Source organism: Leptonotus elevatus, chromosome 8 (genome assembly GCF_054856555.1).
Source record: "Leptonotus elevatus isolate MCC_2025b chromosome 8, RoL_Lele_1.0, whole genome shotgun sequence".
Lineage (NCBI taxonomy): Eukaryota > Metazoa > Chordata > Actinopteri > Syngnathiformes > Syngnathidae > Leptonotus > Leptonotus elevatus.
In genome coordinates, this window is record NC_141246.1 from 21083704 (window position 1) to 21103057 (window position 19354).

General features: G+C 40.2%; 2 protein-coding genes across 14 annotated transcripts in view; both read right to left on the minus strand.

Moving 5' to 3' along the window:
- Window positions 1-66: 66 nt before the first annotated feature.
- LOC147170181 (uncharacterized) lies at window positions 67-10386 on the minus strand. 2 transcript variants are annotated; one of them, XM_086081685.1, is made up of 7 exons: window positions 10221-10386; window positions 9655-9761; window positions 8705-9555; window positions 7220-7318; window positions 4484-4859; window positions 1144-2865; window positions 67-797 (listed from the first exon to the last, which is right to left on the minus strand). In XM_086081685.1, the coding sequence occupies exons 2-7, from the start codon at window positions 9755-9757 to the stop codon at window positions 481-483; spliced, it is 3468 nt and encodes a 1155-aa protein (XP_085937811.1). In that variant the 5' UTR covers window positions 9758-9761; window positions 10221-10386; the 3' UTR covers window positions 67-480. The 2 variants fall into 2 exon arrangements, with proteins under 2 accessions (XP_085937811.1, XP_085937812.1); XM_086081686.1 differs by having other exon boundaries at window positions 9655-9841.
- A 126-nt stretch (window positions 10387-10512) lies between these two features.
- ctnnd1 (catenin (cadherin-associated protein), delta 1) overlaps window positions 10513-19354 on the minus strand; it is a 30682-nt gene continuing 21840 nt past the window's right edge. For 8 of the 12 annotated variants that reach the window (XM_086081913.1, XM_086081917.1, XM_086081919.1 and 5 more), the window contains 12 exons: window positions 19045-19162; window positions 18774-18930; window positions 16417-16434; window positions 16154-16219; window positions 15881-16008; window positions 14776-14926; window positions 14495-14690; window positions 14211-14404; window positions 13954-14001; window positions 13710-13792; window positions 12623-12677; window positions 10513-12345 (listed from right to left, as the gene is read on the minus strand). In XM_086081913.1, coding sequence (XP_085938039.1) covers window positions 12290-12345; window positions 12623-12677; window positions 13710-13792; window positions 13954-14001; window positions 14211-14404; window positions 14495-14690; window positions 14776-14926; window positions 15881-16008; window positions 16154-16219; window positions 16417-16434; window positions 18774-18930; window positions 19045-19162 — 1270 coding nt within the window. In that variant the 3' untranslated portion in view covers window positions 10513-12289. Of the gene's footprint in view, window positions 12346-12582; window positions 12678-13709; window positions 13793-13953; window positions 14002-14210; window positions 14405-14494; window positions 14691-14775; window positions 14927-15880; window positions 16009-16153; window positions 16220-16416; window positions 16435-18773; window positions 18931-19044; window positions 19163-19354 lie in introns of all 12 variants that reach the window. The other 4 variants (XM_086081914.1, XM_086081908.1, XM_086081909.1 and 1 more) reach the window with 3 other exon arrangements.

Genomic DNA, 19354 nt, shown 5'->3' on the forward strand with positions numbered 1-19354 from the left:
CATATGTACTTTTAGTCCGGAAATACACCCTGACCCCTCCACCATCCCCCATAAAACACTTAAGGAAACGTTTAAATCCACATTGTTATTAACAAAATATATGAACGGTGAATTTTGAAAACACAGGCTTCCAAAACCTTTTTATATACAGTATTGTATGCAAAAATGATTTGATTATAACCAATCACAAAACAATTTAAACACATATACAAAACAAAAAGAAACATAACATGTTGTTGCAAATGTAAAAATAATGGCTCTGCAACTAGAAAAATATGAGATTCTTGTGTTGCCATCTTACACAAACAAAACACTGAGAAGGAAAACCAACAGGAAAGATATAGAAGTTGGTCACCCAGTTAGACATCTGACATAGGCATGAAATAGAAGTGAAAGCCCAACAACAACAACAGAGAACATTGGGAATGACCATGAGTTATCATACAACAACAGAAAAATATGCATGCGCACATACAAACGTCAGTTTGTCTCATCTCCTGTCACATCAATTTCTCCCTCATCTTCGCTTGGAGTCGTATCAGAGTGGACGAGCATGTACTGATATTGCGTGGCGACGGGCATTCTTTCTGGGGAGGAGAGCATAACGTCTACTTCGATGAACTCTTCATGGCCGCTTTCTGGGCTCATTGGTGGCTCAGTGGCAGCAGACAGGTGTGGACTGATTTGGGGGTTCACATTGGACTCCACAGACATTTGATTTTGCCGGCATGGCTGGCTGTCACTAAGAGAGCAACCTGGGTTGTCATTTTTAGGTGACATCACAACAAACTTCTTTCCTGCAATTCGAAGATGAACAAGCAGTCAATTTCTTTACTGATAACTTCTGTATAAAAAAACAAAGTTCATCTTAGTGATTAATTAATTCTAAAAAAGAATAGTCAATTTGATTAATTGTCAATTTTAACACCTTTATTACATATCTTGTCCTTGTGGTGTATTTAATTGAATATATGTTGAAAGGGATTTTTTTTAATGGTTTAACAACGCCCCAAATTCTTTGGAATTGGGGTCTGTAGATACAAATTCCTTTGTACTACTTTTCATCACCACCTTGACTTTCACAACTGAAATCATTGAACACAAGTGAATGTACAACACCAAAAACATGTTGTGTAGCAATACCTTGTATGTGGTTCTTCTGTGTTTGGTCCATCTCAGTATGTTGAGCAAATGATTGTTGGACGACGTCCACTGAATTCTGCTCGTCTCTGAAGAAAGCGGACTCCTTTTTAGAAGAGCTCCCTGATCCTTGTTGTAATCCATCTTTCTCAACTGTGGATCCGTTGAGAATTTGATCATCCGAAACGTTAACATTTACAGGGCATTTTTCCTGAAGCTGAATAATGTCAACGTCTTCATGATGTTCTCCATCTAATTTCGTTTTAGCAACGTCTTGGCTTTTGCTTGATTTCTTTTTCAAGTTGTGGCCTTTTAAAAAGGTCTGAAATTCCCTGAAAGCAACCATCCGTTTGGGCGCTTTGTTATCGTCAGCCTTTGCAGCGCTCTCAACATTTTTCAGTGTAACCATCTCCTTTCGTCTTCTCTTCCTCATTTTTAGGCCGTTCCCTTTTGTTGTATTGCTCTTTTCCAGCTCTTTCTCTAACAATTCCTCTTCACTCCTCTTCTGATTTTCACTCGATGTGCCTGGTGGGGCAGTGTTTGGAGAAAAAAGTGCTTCAATCGTTTTTGAAGTTCTCCCAGGTTTCTGCTTGATGAGACAGGCTTGTTTTGATGCAACAGTAGGTCTCTGGACCTCAGAGTTTGCATCAGTGTCACTTGGTGGCACTTGAGCCGTTTTCAGACAGCTCCTGGTTTTGGTGCGGGTTTGGCATGTAGGAAGAAGTGCTTCAATATTTGTTGCTGGTCTCTCGCGTTTCTGCTTGATGAGACGGGCTAGTTTTGATGCAACAGTAGGTCTCTGGACCTCAGAGTTTGCATCCGTGTTATTTTGAGTGCATGTGTCACTTTGTGGCACTTGAGCTGTTTTCAGACAGCTCCTGGTTTTGATGCGGTTTTGGCATGCAGTCGGCGATTTTGGAGGTCCAGTAGTGCTGGTTCTCTCATTCTGATGTGTGTTTGTGGTTGACTGTTGATGCCGTTTTCCTAAACAAACGGATCGTGATTTTAGGGAACTTGTAGCCATTTGTCGTTCTTTTGCCAGAACATTGTTTTGTGACAAACTAACTGAGCAAATGCTCACGTTTTTTTTATTTTTAATCTCGTCACAGGTTGAACCAGAGACATCTTGTGGATAATCAACATGCACTTTCCTTTTTTTGGCGGCTACAGTATCATCCATAGCAACATATTTTCTATGGAGAAAAGCTCGCTTTATATTCTTGGGGTAACACTTCCTTTCAGCAGCAGTTGGACACGCCATGTTTTTAATACAAGGTCGTGCACGGTTCCGGGTTTGCTGTGGTCCATACTCCAGCTTTTTGAGGCATTGCATTGGCCAGCAGTTCCTATGTGTCTTCAATAAAGGTGGCCGTTTATCTTCTCCATGAGTAAGCGGGGAAACTAGTAATTCAGGCTGTTCTGTGAGCAAGGGTCTCACAAAGTGAGACAACTGATGATTACTAGTGGTTGGGTCATCGATTCCTAGCGAAGTGAATGGCTCTATCGGAGAGAGGCATTTAGGAAGCCGCAAATCGTTCCACCAAGGTGGTGAACACGAAGACATGGACTGCATCTCTTGGAAAGGCGGATGGTGTCTGTGACGGTGGCTCAGGCGACCGGTTTGGTCCGCTGATCTCACAGATGGATGATCCTGAGGTTGCTGCGGGATTTTCGCACCGCTAGGATCAACAAGTGGTGCACATTTACGGTTGACCGGATTCTGAGCTGTAGATAAAAAAACAACAATAACAAGGATTAAAAAAAATATAAAACAATCTTTGGATATTTGATAGTGGTAGACCGATATGTTTTTTTTCAAGGCCAATACCGATTATTAGTAGTCAAGGAGACTGGTAACCGATATTTCAAGCCGATATTCATTTGCAGTAAAAGAGAAAATATTAGCGTCAATTAAGGGGAAAAAAATAATTATATATATATATATATATATATATATATATATATATATATATATATATAAAAATTCTTAATAAAGAATTGACAGCTTTGTTTAAAAATTCTAACAAAAATTGCATGGAGCTTCCAGAGTCATCAGCATGTTTTAAGCTAAATTAAAACCTATGCAATAGTCTACTGTAAATAAAGTTTTCCAAAATTTCAACATAATTTCTTAATTTTATTATTATTTTATAAAAAGTGTACGGAGTTCCCAATGCCAGCACCATTTTCTTATGAAGTGGAAATTTAAATAAATCCATAAATGAAAAGTTCCAGGTATCCACTGAGGGACAAATGCATGCAAATGCAGCTAATTTGGTTTCTTTGTCAAAAGATCTTTGCAGACAGTGAAAAATTGTCTGAATATGTTCGAAATGTTTTTGCGAAAAGTAAAAACGGTCTGTGAACATCTTACACGTCCTGATGAAAACCTTAAATTTCGCTCCATTCTGAAGAATTCACTGCTCAGTGAGATACCAGCTTTATCGGCCTTCAGATTTGTAAAAAGGCAATATCGTGATATCGCGATATTAAAACTGCCACAATGTAATCGTCGTCATGTCACGACATTAAAAGCAGCACATATGTTAAAAAAAATCTGGTTGAATTCCATTCATGCAGTTCTAGCACCCTCTGATGGCTATTTTTTTTAGTGCAATTTAATTTTCAAAAGGCATGTTTTGGCCTTTCTATATCACCTTCTTATAATCGCCAACCTCACCACAATATCGTGATAATTATCGTATCCTGAGCTTCATATATTGTGATAATATCGTATTGTGTTGTTTGGATATCGTTACATCCCTAATATTTGACAAAGGCAACAAACAGCAAAAGTAATTGTGCATCAACAACCCATAGAGAAGACTACTGAGCCACTGGCAATCATCTTAAACTTGCACCCTCGCCTTGCTGGTAACAATCAGGCCCACTGAACACATAATTTGCTGATATTGTTTTGTTCCGAACAAATTTGAGCAATTATAACTTAATTTAGTGATCTTTCTTAATACTGAGCACAGAGGTTTTACAAATTACTGTTGTAATGCAATTTTATGATCTAGGAATAAACATCTTGCCAGACCTTGATCAAGTTTTAAAAACAAATTATAATTGCATTGTAGCAGAAATAAAAAATGTCATTGATAAATAGATGAAAGGTACTAAAACACTTTTGATAAGCCTGCATTATCTTTTGGCTTAAAAATCTGTTTAGACTTCAGAACTGAAGGCTTAGGCAAATGTGAAAATTATGAATGAAATTCAACATAAATGTTGCACCCTTTGCGGCTGTGAGATATGCAGAGAACAAAATATTTGATGGCAGCTACAAAAATACCTACGTGTTAAGTAAAAAAAAGTGGAAACGCATGCATCCAAATACCTCTGTATGTTGTTCTATGGGCACTTTGTTCCACAATGTTCTGGTGATATTGACGCTCAGGTGAAGGGACCACTGAAAGTGTCTTACTTTGCCCCGTATCTCGCTCTGGAACTCCCAAGTCAGGCAGAATGTTCAGACCCATCATGATGTCCTCCAACAACTTCTCTATCTGCTCATCAGATTCTTCTGCAAGGCCGTGAGGCTGTTGGACAGGTGCCGATTGGAGCGTTCCATTTTGGTGTGGAGCAGTGCAATCATTGAAGTGATGTAAAGGTTCAGATGTTGTATTGGGAGGGGCCGGAAGTTTAATGGAGTTGCCGGGTTCAGTTTGTGTAACGTGGTCATGTGGTGTCTGATCTGCAGTTTGGTGGGACTCCTACAAAGAGATAATCATCAATAAAACCAAATATATGCAGAAATGCCTTATTGATGAAAAAATACGGATAATTTCAAGATGCATCGATGGTTGGTAATTGAATCAAATTGTGGCCCAGAGAAATGTACGCCTCCAAGTTACAGTGAGTTCATGTTGCATAATGCAGTACATTGATTTCATACTGAAACAATGTACTGTAATTGCTTTCAATTCATGGCAACCAGCAGATGGACCAGTTGGAATAAATAAGGAAATGCAAAGTTAACAGGAAGACCAGATTGTGGGAACAAGATCATTTTAATTGGATACTCATTGAGCCATTTTCAACAGTAAGAAGATAACATTTTGGCTGTGTCCGAATGTGCACCCTACTCCCTATACAGTGGCCTACTGAGGGGTCACGCCATTTTGTAGGGCTATCAGAATGTCCAGGGAACGAAAATGTAGGCCACTCAAAATTACCGATTAATCGATGTTCACTCAACCGGGTTGATATAGACCACAATGCATTGAGAGTATAAAAAAAAATGGTGCAAGCGACAGCGCAAGTACGAGAATCAAAGTGAGGCATTAAATATATATATATATATATATATATATATATATATATACACAGTCAATTCTGTAGAGTAAATTTGACTATTTAAATAGGGACCAAATAGACTCAGTTTTAGATTAATATTTACGCTAGGAAGAGAGTAAAATAAAGAATTGAAAGGAAAAAAAGTCACTCAAGGGTTGAGGAACGGACTCACAACCTTCAGCTTGGGAGACGAGCCACACTACCACCTGAGCTATTCCCCCTCCTGCGGTTTGCTTATCTCCAAGAGACCAAAGACATGGTTTTTGGTCTCGGAGTTAGAAAGATTACAGCTGACATGAGTAATATACTAACACACAGCAGGAGCTGCGTGGCTCAGGGAGTAGACCAGCTTTCTCCCAAGCTCAATGTCGTGAGTTCGTTCCTCCACCCTTCAGTAACTTTCATTTACCCCCCCCCCCATTATTTATTTTACACTCTTCCAAGTGTAACTATTACTCTAAAACTGAGTCTATTTGGTCACACTCTAAATAGTCAAATTTACCCTACAGAATTTACTGTGTACAACGGAAATAATTTATTTATTTTAATTGAAAATATGCACATCAACGGAATTAAAGTACTGTTTTAAAACATTTTCATTCACAATAAATAGTCGGAGATTTATGCGTCGGTGCGTCATGACCTGTACGGTGATCACGTGATATGCGACAAGGAGCAAGTAGTGAGCTAGCTGTCCGAACTGCCAAACAGAATGAGGGCACTACATATTAGGCCACTATATAGTGCGGGGCTATGTAGGGATGAGGGGTTAGGGTACACGTGTCAAGATCCGGTCCTCGGGGGCCTGAGTCCTGCATGTTTTCAAAGTTTCTCTACTCCAACAACACCTGATTCAATAAACAGGGTAATTATCAGGCTCCTGCAGAGCTGGCTAATGAGCTTAAATATGAATCAGCTGTGTTGAACGTGGGGAAACCTCTAAAACATGCAGGACTCAGGCCCTCGAGGACCGGACTTTGACACCACTCGACCATAAGGGTGGACATTTGGACACCATCATTATTTTTCATGTACAATTAATACCTTTAAAAACTAATTTTGCCACTTGCTGTCAACTGAAGATGACATCACATGTGCTAAGGAAACAAGTAACGACCAATCATGGCTCAGTTTGCTGACCAAACCAACCTAGAAAACAGATTAACCGTGATTGGTCGTTACCTATTTCTTCAGCACAGGTGACGTCATCTTCAGTCAACAGCAAGTGGAAAAAATACTTTTCAAAGGTATTCATTGTACATGGATGTTATCAAATAAAATCTGGACAAAATATTAACTTTTTACTGTTGAAAATGACTCAATAAGTCAACTATCCCTTTAACAAGCAAACAAGGCTTCTTCGAAAAATGGCAATAAAGACTCGTGAGAAATAAACTGAGTTCCCCCCAGGCTGGCCAAGTCAGTGTGTCTGCATTGCCTAAAATTTTGTGCTAGCTGACAGGCTTGCTGCGTTCACATATTAGCAAAATAAGAGTTAAAGCTGAAGAAGATTGTTAATTAGTTGCTGTTTACTAGTTTTGTTTCAGTTGGTCTGGCACTGCGGGGTTCCCCAGCCTTACCATCCGGCTTTTGTCTACAAATACAGTACAGGACGGTTTTGTTGCATCAGGGCTGGTAGGAACCTGTCCTTACCATTGTGAGTCTATAATCACATCCATATATTAAGGGATAAAATCTACTATTGTGAATTAGAATAAATGCTTTTCATGAAAGATTCAGAGGCTGAAAGTAACCTAGGTGAGTCTCTCTTACATACCTGAGATAAAGGAGCAAACCCCAACTCTGCCTCATCCTCATCCTGAATGGTCACAACCTCCCATAATTTTTCTTGTGTCCTCCTCCTCCTCAACTTGACCTGCAAAGCATAATATCCCAGTGCTTTATTTATCCTGACTCAAGATGAAGATAAAAATATGTGAGGAAGTCCCCACACAAAAGCCATTTGTGTGATTGTGTTTGGACGGTTATTATGGGGTACCATTTATGGCGTGTATGTTTTTAAGTCACACCTTTTGTGACCCTGGAATCCTGATGTGTTCCTCTTCTGTTACAGTATATCAAGTTTAGAGAAAACTAGGGATGCACATTAATGCTATTTTCAACCGATACGATAAACCAATAATTTAGAAAGTGCCGATGTCGATAACCGATAAGTAAGCCAATAATTGTTAGCAAAATTAACTTGAACACAAATATACTTTCGAGTCCTACTATAAGTCTAACGTACAAATACATTAAAACATAGTGTAAAGCACCATGAAGCTGAATTTGATTGATATCTCTGCTTCAAAGACAACCAGTCACGTTTTAAAAATGCAACAAAAAACTATGGGGGTAACATTTTGGAGAGACACGGTAAAGAAAGCCCACACTGGCGACTGCCATGTCGCCATGATGCATCTTCTGTAAACATAAGGTCACGTGCATTATGACATCACAAATATGCAACACTATCATAGGAGAGGGGAGGGTTTGAGGAGTTGGGCACAACTTGAGCCACAACCACAACAGACGGACCAACGCGGCAAGTCCACTATTTATCTGTCAGTCGCCATGATGCATCTTCTGTAAACATAAGGTCACGTGCATTATGACATCACAAATATGCAACACTATCATAGGAGAGGGGAGGGTTTGAGGAGTTGGGCACAACTTGAGCCACAACCACAACAGACGGACCAACGCGGCAAGTCCACTATTTATCTGTATGACGTCAAATTGTCCGATAATTTCAGATAATTATCGGCGGATATCTTTATTATCTGGTTTATCTGTTTGACGTCAAATTGGTCGATAATTGCTGATAATTATCGGCCACCGATATTATCGTGCATCCCTAACATGTACTGTTGTGCTTGAAAGTTATGCTCGGGGTTTGTAATCTTAGGAGTACAACTGTAAATGTACAAAAGCTAAATGTCGCTTAATGATACAAAAATGCTATGAATTATCAACCAATTTCACATGCACATTTCTACTCATGTCAACTTCAATCTCTGAAAACATCAAAACAATCACCACAGTATTTGGGATTTTATGGGCATGAAGCATTTTTCTCACCATACAATTCGCTCATAAGTTTACCACCCCTAGGGTATGTAAAATTTCAAGCACAACTGTAAGCTTAATTAAGTAGATAAGTAATCAATGTCACTCAGAAGCAACATACTTGGACCTGAATAGTGTTTCAAAAACAATGAGACACAGGTATTACAAAGTTTTGCTATACATTTATATTTACCTTAACAGAAACTGATGCCGACTCCATCAGTTTCATCTTGGCCATGTTCTTCTTTGCTCCCTTGGCAATTGCAGGAATTCTCACTGTTACATGTTTACCTTCTGGCATCTTCTTTACTCTATCTCTGCTTGTCTTGCTATTGTCCTTTGTTTGAGTCAGCACATTAGTACTGCCAGTAGAATCAGAACATCCATGCTGAGGTCTTTGAGAGAAGGAAGTGTCATTGTTGGAACTACAGGTCTGATTGTTGAAAGCTTCGCTATTTAACATTGGATTTGTTACAGAAGCAGAGGGTTGGTGTGAGCTCATCTCGCACACATCTAATGGGGCATTTTGGGGTTGAATTTTGATGTGCTCTGGGGTTACTGGTTTAGTTTTTAGATTTTCTAATGGCGTTTGTGTCCCTGTGGATACACAACTTCTCTTCTCCAATGAATGATGGCCATCGTTCCTTCCTGACATCTCATGTTGCACTTGTGCATCTTTCATTATCGTGCATTTAGAACTCTCTCTGCCAGCAACTTTAAATGTGCAACATCTACTGCAACTCCCAACCTGACTCTCCTGGGGTTGCACCTCCTTTGTCGCCTCACTTGTCTGTCTTTCTATGAGGGGTGTTATCCCAAACTTCTGGACTGCATCCATCACATCCTTCTCTTCCACGCTTCCCTTTACCACCAACTCCCCTGAGTAGAGTAGACCAACCAGCTTCAACAGGGTGTGGGCCTTCAAAGACTGAAGCTGGAGCTTTCGTTTTTGCCCAGATGGAGGAGACGGTGTGGCTGACAGCTTCTGAGACAAGTAAGGGCTAAGAGCCGCTAGAACACAACTATGAGCGGGCACTGAGATACCTTAGGACAAAGATGGATAGCACTCAATTCCCAAGTTTAGGATTACAGCATTGTAGTTTATTCAAAATAAGATATATTTTTTTACCCTCTGGGACTCACCTTCAGTTTGCAAAAGTGTATCACAGAACTGGGTGCTGTGTTGTTGTCTCTGGAGCTCTCCAATAAGCGTCATCTCATGGCCCCTCAGCTGGTAGTGCTGCATGTTTCTATTGGCATTGGAGTAACGGGGGTTGCTGGCAAATATAACGTACCCACACAGCCAGTCTTCTACTTCCTAATTTTGGGCCTGTTTTCATGTTGAAGCAATAAAATTATATACGCGTGTGTAAATGGATAGATTAGAACAATATGGCCTCCATTCTGAGCAGGCGGCAGCGATCAAAATGACCATCGTCGGTCCACGTGGTCTTAGTATAAAAATTGAAATATAAATGAACCTTGTCAGTATTACCTTCATTTTTCTAACGATCTAAGTGACAATTAGCCGTGTATTGCCTCAATATGAAACTGCAATACTATCTTGCAAAACTTTAGATCCTCTTGCTAATAATTAGCCCAAAGTTTCGTGAACAAGTCTACCAATTAAAATGAACGCTGAAAACTACCAGTTGAATGTCATACCAACCCAAGGCTAAGAGCAGCTAGCATTCGAAAGCGGGACTTACCAAAATATTAGTTACTCGTGCTTTTTTCCCCCATACAATGTAGGTCAAGCCAAAATGCAGTGCATGTTTCGAAAATAACACAATTTATGTTCAATATCTATGTTGCAGGCTTCCAAGTTAAGCTTCCAGTGACCATGGCGCCACAGGTAGGGTCGACAGCCGGGCAATTAGCGATGACGTCATAGTAGAAGACTACAGGCACACGGTTGCCCGAGCTGAGGGACTACTGTGTTTTTCCGCAATTGCAAAACGAATCAATTACTGTACTGTATTCACAAAGTGTAAACCAACCCAGGCTGAAAAATATTTTTTTTATTACAACAATATATTGCAAGTTACATAAATCATCCATAAACAAGAATGTGCAACTTTAAGAGCCAAGGCAAAAATGATAAAGTGTAGTTTTTAATCAGTTTTCAACCAATAACAGGACAATTATTTTCAATCTAACAAAAAACGATTGCATATGCGTTCACCCAGAGAACCCAAAACAATTAAACCCAAATCAATACTTTAAAAAAAATACATAAAGCCATAAAATTAACAAATATTCTCTTGTACATATATCTATATATCGTGTAAATGTGCTTTTATTTTTTTCCTCCTCTACCCAACAGAACATTTCTGGTCTACGCCTTTTTATACAAACCAACACAATCCCATGCAATTCGCTTTTTTTTTTTAGTCAGTCCTCTATTCAAGGCAACTTGAAAATTAGACAGTTGGCATGAAAAAATTAAAACAAAGAAACAAAATATCACCTCGTGCTTTTTTCTTTTTTTAATTATCTAACATTTAAACTTTTCACTAGTGTATGTTGTCCTCTACAGAATAAGCACAGAACTTGAGAATGTGGGCAAAAAAGGACAACTTTATTCTCCCAATGTGCTGTTCTGTACACTTAAAGGCAGGCAGGCGATGCGTTTGTGGCACACATATACAGAACACATGAGTTTTGTTTTCGAAAATGAATTCTTACTGAAAAACTGATGTATTACGTTCACTTGTAGAACACAAAACTCCACTATTCCATATACTGAGATGGTGGTTGCCAAGCCACATTATGGTGTGATACACCCATCATACCTGTCCTGAGTAATCAAGGCACTCCAGTTGGCCCACACAATCACTGTTAAAACAGTACAGTATTACACATTCAGATTATGGACTTGCCCGCATCCCACTGAAGGATGAACATTTGCGACGCTAGAATGTTGACTTCACGTCAGGGTTCATTCAAGGTAAGAATGTTTAGAGAACATTTAGAAACACAACGACTAAGAACGAACCTGACGGGAAATCATCATTTGTTGGCTTCACAAATGTTCTCCCGTCAGTGGGATACGGGCTTAAGAAAATGCCTCTGGTGAATCACAAATGTAAGGAGTTTTGCGGTAGTGCCATCTATCAGATGTCACAGGTGAAGACTGGTCTGTCAGTAAATCTTAAATCAAAACCTACACCCCCTTTATATTGATATCAAATACAAAAACTGCAGCATGCCCATGCATATTAGCGATGGACTTTCACAAAGAAAAATATTGTACAAAAAGCTTTTTTTAAGTTGTTAATAGGAGAATTTAGCAATGGCAGTTGTAGCGGCGGCATTGTCATTTGGCACATGTACACGTCATACGGCACAAAGCAAAAACAGGAACAACCACTACAAAACACAAATGTCAACCAATCAACAGCTTTTCTATGGTAACAAATCTTTCTGTAGACATCACCCATTAAAGAAGAGAGGGATTAAACAAGCCCTCAAATTCTTTTAAACATATTCATGAACAATTTCCCCCAAACGTTCTTATCCAAACTTCAAATAGAACATTAGTGTTTTCCAGGCAAGTCGTAGTGTAGTTAAGCAGAAATGGAGAGTAGAAGAACAATCTTGTTGTCATAGAGCCACATCACTTTTCCAGTTCTGATGGAGTTTCAATGGCTTGTCAGCTGCAAAAGGAGGACTGTCAAGAGGAAATAAAGGCGATGCAAAAGCATGAGGAGGACAGGGGAGAGTAAGAAAATGGTGGTTTGTCCCATCGGTAGTGTTCTGGTCCCTCTTTGTCAGTTTAGCAAGGGCAGTGGGCGGGAGGATGTCGTTTTGTGATGCAGACTATCAGTTTTTCTGTAGGAAAAAAAAAAAGGGTGCAATGATTAAATCCTTTTCCAGAAGGAATCCTTTAAATCACAGCAAAACACACATCAATCATGCAGCTGCTGACAACTACAGTATGTCACAAAATTATCAACAACTGTGGAAAACACTGTTACTACAAGTACAATGGAAGCTCACTGGTGACACCACGGGAAAAATAAGGCCATGCAACTGAGATGAATGGAGCTGCCTGTGAGACAAACATACCATGCGCTGACATGCAGTTAGACAGTGGGTGTAGCCTAACCATCATAAGAATCCATTAGAGGCAAAGAGGCTTGCCTTTGCCCAAACCTCACTCCCTGGGAGATAGAAAAAGAGGAGAGAAGGAATGTGTGGTAGAGAAGAAGCCAGAAAGAAAATGTGTGGCAGAAAGGAAGGAGACATGAATACAATGCATTAGTTGTTAAAAACCATTGAAAATTTTGAGACCAAAATATGAAGAATTAGTGTGGCAAAGATGGGAAAAGAGGGTGTACAAAATGTGAGTTTGTTTTGAATTCACGAAGCAGGTTAAACGACAGGAGTGAGAAATGTGCCAGACAAATATAGACCAGCGCTTGGTCTGAAGACGTGAGGAAACATGCTTTCTGTGGGCGTGTGTGAGCACGTCCCTTGTCACAGTAACGTTCACCGCTGCTAATAAGGGAACGGATTGGTGTATCATGTGCAAATATGCAACTTCAAAGGAAAGGTTGCAACATTACTGTAATTAATGGCTGCAAATACAGTAGCTACAAAACTGATTGATCAGAATTAAGATCTTGGTTCAATAATTCTGATCAAAGAGTTTAATTTCCCTCCCAAAAAGTTAGCGCTCAGCAATTTGATGGCTGCCATTAAACCTGCACTGATAGCATTTTCAACGCCTGCAGTTAGCACAGCAAAGAGAAAACCTCCATAATCCAACCACTGAAACTAAACTATGGACTATATGCCACGGAGGAGGCGGGACTTCCGGGTTTTCACCCATCAACTTTGTTTCCGTTTCGCGACGTGCTGGCCACGTCCCAGTACTTGCACTTCCGCGCCTTTGTGCCCCTCGGTTGCGCGTTCCCATCGACGGGTGCGAGGCTGCGAGTGTGTAGTGTCTGTCTCAGTGTCCGAAGCATTTCAGATAGCCGAGACGCCCTCTCACCGATGAGCGGGAGCACGCGGTTGGGGGGCGCGAGTGTTGTAACGCGGCCAGCAGTGGCCGGAAACGGCGCTGATGTGTAAAACCCGGAAGTCAGAAGTACGTGGCATCAACCCTATAGATTCTGACTCAAACATTTTATTTCTCAACTGGAACAAAATTCTTACTCTAAATCACGCAAAAATTTAGAGCCTAATACCTGGACTGCATCTTTATCCTCAGGCTCAATAGTGTTTTCCAGAGTGTTCCTTCTCCCTCGTTGGTCCAGTGTGGAGTAGGCATCTAATAGGAGTAGCATATTCAAAGCAGCAAAATTTGTGTGTTTGTAACGAAATCCATAATGGTAAAGTCAAAAAGGTAAGCTTCACCTCATGCAGGTATCTAATCAACATCAGTACAGTATAAATGAGTTACATGTAAATGCTTTCTGTGTTATTACTCACCTGGTCCCATGTCATTCATTGGAATCATTTCTCGTTCACCTTTTGCACCTGAACACAGATACAAAAACAATGAGCATCTGAGCTTCTGGAACACAAAAGGTTCCAGTTCTTAATGAGACAGAATTCATAAAAACATAAGGGCAAAGACACAAATGTGATAGAATGTGAATTTTAGTTTCATTTTATTGCACTGCTGAACACTGAGGGCCGATATAAGCAGTACATTGGAAAGGGTTCTTTACTTTTTACTGTCTGACCTTTGTCTATGAGCGGCAAAGTGCTGTCCTCATATCCTCCGTTGGTCCTAGTATTGTTGCCTGGAGGGTTTAAGTTGACCATGAAGTCAGTTTTTTTCCATCCATCCTTCTCCAAAGTGCGCCGCAGCTCCTTGTAGCCCCATACAGTCTGCAGCACCAGCCCAGCTCCACGCACTTCCCTCTCCGAACGATTACTGGTGATGCCAGAGTGAGTCAGCAAACGGGTACTTAAAACACAAACCCGAGAAGAGATTTAATGCCCCGCTTCCTAAAACTATACCTACCCGTCCTTGTTGATGAGGACTAGCCTCTCAATTCCTTGCGAGGCCCTGAGAGTCTTTGCAGCTTCCAAGCTAGAGCCCAGCACCTCATGGAGCGTGCTCAACACAGACACCACAGTTGCTTCTGACAGCGCTCGCACGGGCTGACTCTGACCGCCACCAGGAAGGTTGGCCACTAGGTGAGGCACTGCATGTTTGCCTGTGTGACAACATACAAGCAATGTGTCATGTTTAAGGTCAATTGGAAAGTGTAGCTTCTTAAAGTAGGGAGCTGCAAGCCTCACCAAGTAGGTCTCTGTTACGAGCATCAATTGCCAGGTTACGGAGGGCTCCCGACATGGCTCGAACCACTCTGTCGTTGCCGTGGGCCAGCAGTTCGGTCATCATGGGCAGACCTTTCTCCTGGCGTAGCAGCGCACGGATGTAACGGCCATACTGTGCAAATACAGATATGTTTTCAAAACGGTGATGTGATTGCACATCATAGCAGCAGGATGAATTCTGAAGCAATATTATCTGCTCATATTAAACCAATTACCCAAAATATGTTGCAAAAGCAACCATGTTTTTTTTTTTTAAGGCAAAGAAGTGTAATGTTATGTAATGGCTAAGTAATCACCTGACCAGAATCCAATTGAGCATGCATTTCCTTTGCTGAAGACGAAACCGAAAGGAAAATGCATTTTCCCTGATTACTCACTAATTCACAACGTGTTCAGCAACAGTAGTAGCTAGCCGGAGCTCATTGCTAGCTAGCTAGTACAGCAAAGGCCGCACCAAACTGTGCCTAAACCTCTGACTACCCAGACAAATCTTTTTGGGACGTCTTCACAGTTAATTCTCTGTTTTGCTAATGCTAATTTTGCCACGCAAACTGCAATGTGAAACAACTTATTTCGAGCCATTCAACCACAAACTAGCGGTAGTGGCAGAATAAAATAAGATTCAGAACATCCTCTTTCACCTGGTTGCACAAGACTGCAATGGCCGTTTTCGGAAATCCAAATTTTTTAAGGCTTTTATAGGCAATTGTACTGCTTATAAAATTCTGTAGGTTTTAAGTGATAAAATGGTGACAGGATATATGTTCAGAGCATTATTATTATCATTATTGTTGTGTGCATTTAAAAAAAATATTAATCAGAAATATATCTTCTATTTCTTATTGGGGCTGGAATGAATTATTGTTAATTGAATTACTATTCATTTCAATGGGGAAAATTTACCTCAACGCTTTGGGTTGCAAACTGGGTAACATAACTAGAGGATCCACTACATTTCAAAGTCAACATTTTGACACATTGCATCTTTTACATTTGCACCACTTGAGAACATATCCCCATTTTGTGTACAGCCAAATAAAATACAGCGCTTATTGAAAGGAGGTACCGTCCAACGTCCAGCGCACAAATTCTGAACAGCTCCCGCCGAGGCCTCCAGCACGGTGGGGTTCTTCGACTCCTTCAATAGAGAGGTATAGACGCGGACCACCTCTGGTTGGAATAACAGCTCATAGCCTACAGGACAGAGCAGGTAATCAGGCTAGCACAGCATGTAAAGAGAGAGGAAATAAAGCTACTCAAATCAGGGAGAGGAAGACAGGAAGATAGAACCTTCAAGTGTAACAAGAATAATCAACAATGTTGATTTAACTGAAGTTACCTTTAGCAGGTGTTGTTCTCTTTGGAATGTCGATTATGTCTGCAGCTGGATCCTCATCTTTCTTTCCTGAAAAATAAATTTTAGTTATATAATTAAGAAGAGACCTCGACTTATCATTTATTGTTAGGAAATTGGTTAAGTTCTTCCAGAGAGACGATTTGCATGTTAGTACAAGAACACTACAATCTGTTAACTACTACAACTATTACTACAGTGACTATTGACTAGCAGAGAACGCAAGGCCACCACGGTAAGGAGCTTACCTTTGGAAAACCACTCATCTGAAGTACAGCGCCAAAAGGGAGAGAAAAGGTGGAGAGGATCAGAGGAAGTAAGAAAGGACAGATGAACAGAAAGCATTTAAGCAAAAGGAAAGGATCCATAATTTAGGATACCAAGTTAACACCTGCCCCCAAACCCACAATTCCACCCACAAGAATAAGCAGTACAACATGCACAAAAAAGCTCAGTACACCATCACAGCATGTCACTAAACGGACCAATCACGGACGATGTTATGCCCTGCCATCTACGGCGTACAAGTATTGGTGACATCCGTGCAGTACCCGGCCGCGAGCTACGGCGCTCTTCTCCGTGTAAATCACGTGATGTGCGCTGGTCATTGCCGCAAGAGCAACCGCAGTAGTATAAATCAGGCTTAAGTGTTTGTTAAGCACTATTCATATGTCATATTCAATTTGATGTGTTGAAGTTTTTTTTTTTTTAACATAATTTGTGTTATTTTTTTTTATTATTTTTTTATTGCATGACTGATCTTGTAATGTAAAGCACTTTGTATGCAGTGATGGTTGTGTTTAGGAATGCTTTATAAATAACATTGTGACAAGTTGAGCAGTTAATTGAGAGGCCAGCATAAATGTAACATTCAAAAATAAATAAATGAGCTGAAATCAACATGTTCTTTTTGTTTTAATATCTAAAATAATATATCTCGAGTTGTATCCACTTCAATTACAGTAATTTCTGGACTACAAGCTGCTACTTTTTTCACTTGCATTCGACCCTGTGGCTAATACAAAGGTGCGGCTTATCCATCAGATCACAAGGGGGCGCACTATAAAGGAAGCGCAAAAGTGTCAGGCAGAGCAAAACAAACCAAGTGATTCCAAATACAGTAGGAGAGACAGAACGAGAGCGAGACAATTTGCACCCTCATTATGGAAAAGAAAGTAGCGGGAACCCGGTGCGGTAACATTAAAACACCTGCGGCTTACATGTGTAACAAACGAGTACAGTAGTCCCCAAATTTATCTAGCACGGCTAATAGTCAGGTGCGCCTTGTAGTCCAGAGATTACTGTAATCAATCATCTAAAATTTAAGTCAGTGCAACTAAAATTTTCATATACTTGAGCCAGTACAACCAGTAAGTTTGGAGATTTTTTTTAAATAATTACTATTGTTAAATAATTTTTGTTGCTGTTATACTTCTGCCCCACAGTTCATTCCGCCGATTTATCAGTAATGTTAGGAAAATTGGGACAAAAGAGTCCAGGAAGCCGAGCAACAGTTTGTGAGTGTGTAAGACTGCTACATGTGTGCGGGTCCAATAAAACAGCGTACATTCATCATTTTGACACGACTTGAACCTTTTTTTCCATTGATATTTTATTAATGTTCATATAGCCTTATACCCGCGCAGCAACATCTTGTTGCGTTTTGGAGGAAAATCACCGACCTGACTGTCCATGCGCTGCCGTTGGTACATGTGTGGGCACATTGAGTACTTGTAAAACATGAAATGCAAACTAGAAAATATGTTCAACACATGTCTTTTGCAAACATTTTATACCCATTTTGAAGTTATTGATTTATTAGCATAACATTTGGTTAGTTTATTTAGCATAGCTTTTCATAGTACAGACATTATTTAGATTAGGTAGGTTTCACTGCTGCTGTCAATCACAGCCAGACCACGGCTAAACCTCTTCCCATTTGCAACCCAACGTTCCTCTAGGCAACACCCACTTTTAGCGCCAATTTCAAATCTTTGTGAGGGGTGGAGCAAGAGTCTGGTTTCCTGTTGAGCTACCTACCTAAACTTTGTTTACACCAGAGCTGTTTGTAACAAAAGTACTTTACTGAATTAAAAGAAGTTTAAGTCACTGTAACATTAACTTAATTATGACAGTTTGAACATTAAATTGAGTGACACCCCCCCCCCCCCCCCACACAAGGCTTGCAGGGAGCCCGCGTATCACCAGTAGCACTCAGACCATAATATACAAACCATAATTCGAGAATTACTGACTTAGTGTAAAGTTTAGTGTAAAGTTTAGTGTAAAGTTTTTTCCTTTGATAGAGTACCATGCCAAATCCCATGTCGTCAAAGTGTCGTCGCTTTGCAGTAACTACAATGCTTATGAATTACCAGAAAAGGAAACCACTTTAGAAGAAAAATAAATCAATACTCTCAATGAAACGCAAGCAGAGCCGCTGAAAAGGATGACCTTTCTCTCACATTCTCAACATTCCTGTACAAACTTGCAGGTTTGTTTGTGTGGGAGTGTGTCAAAAAAATTAGACTCAATAGTGGAGAGTAGCAATATTAAAAGTGGCCCTAAACCGACTGAATGGTTTTAATTTCTCAGTGAAACATACCTTTACTCTTGCGTGAGCTGAAACAACCACTCTTCTGGCTGGACGGGGCCGGTCCCTGGTTGATAGGTGCAGCTTCTTGGTACCTCTCATACCCGGGGATTTCGCGATGCACGTGAAATGACAGGTTTCTCAGCAGACATACACTGTTCTCTATAAGCTGCATAGAAATAACAGGAAAGTGAAAATTCAAACAGCAAAATGTAGATAAAATACTACACTCCAAGGTAAACATTACAGGGGCTACAATAGCGGTATCTTGTGCATACTGTACCTTATTGTCGACATCTTTACAGTCAATCTGGGACTGAACGATGTACATGAGGGAGTCCACCAATCCTGTGCATTCCCTCAGTTTTCGTCTCGCTTCACTTCGCTCTGAACTCACGTTTCTGTCATTGTGTAGAAATTTGAGTTGACAAGAGCAGAAATAAGAAAACTAAAGGGATGAGCTGATTCAAAAGGCTAGATGAAGTAGTGAATGGAGAAAGAAAAAGGTGAATTTAACCGAATACAAAAAAAACATACACGTGTACATAGTTTACTGGCTAAGCTTTATGCTTGTGTGTCATTGTAAATGTGCA

Bases quoted from the DNA above. Each gene is read 5' to 3' on its own strand.
- LOC147170181 (XM_086081685.1), bottom strand. From the start codon at position 9,757: ATGCAGCACTACCAGCTGAGGGGCCATGAGATGACGCTTATTGGAGAG. The intron at 9,556-9,654 runs GTGAGTCCCAGA...CTTTGTCCTAAG, and splicing joins TACACTTTTGCAAACTGAAG to GTATCTCAGTGCCCGCTCAT. The intron at 2,866-4,483 runs GTATTTGGATGC...TTTTATCTACAG, and splicing joins CCATAGAACAACATACAGAG to CTCAGAATCCGGTCAACCGT.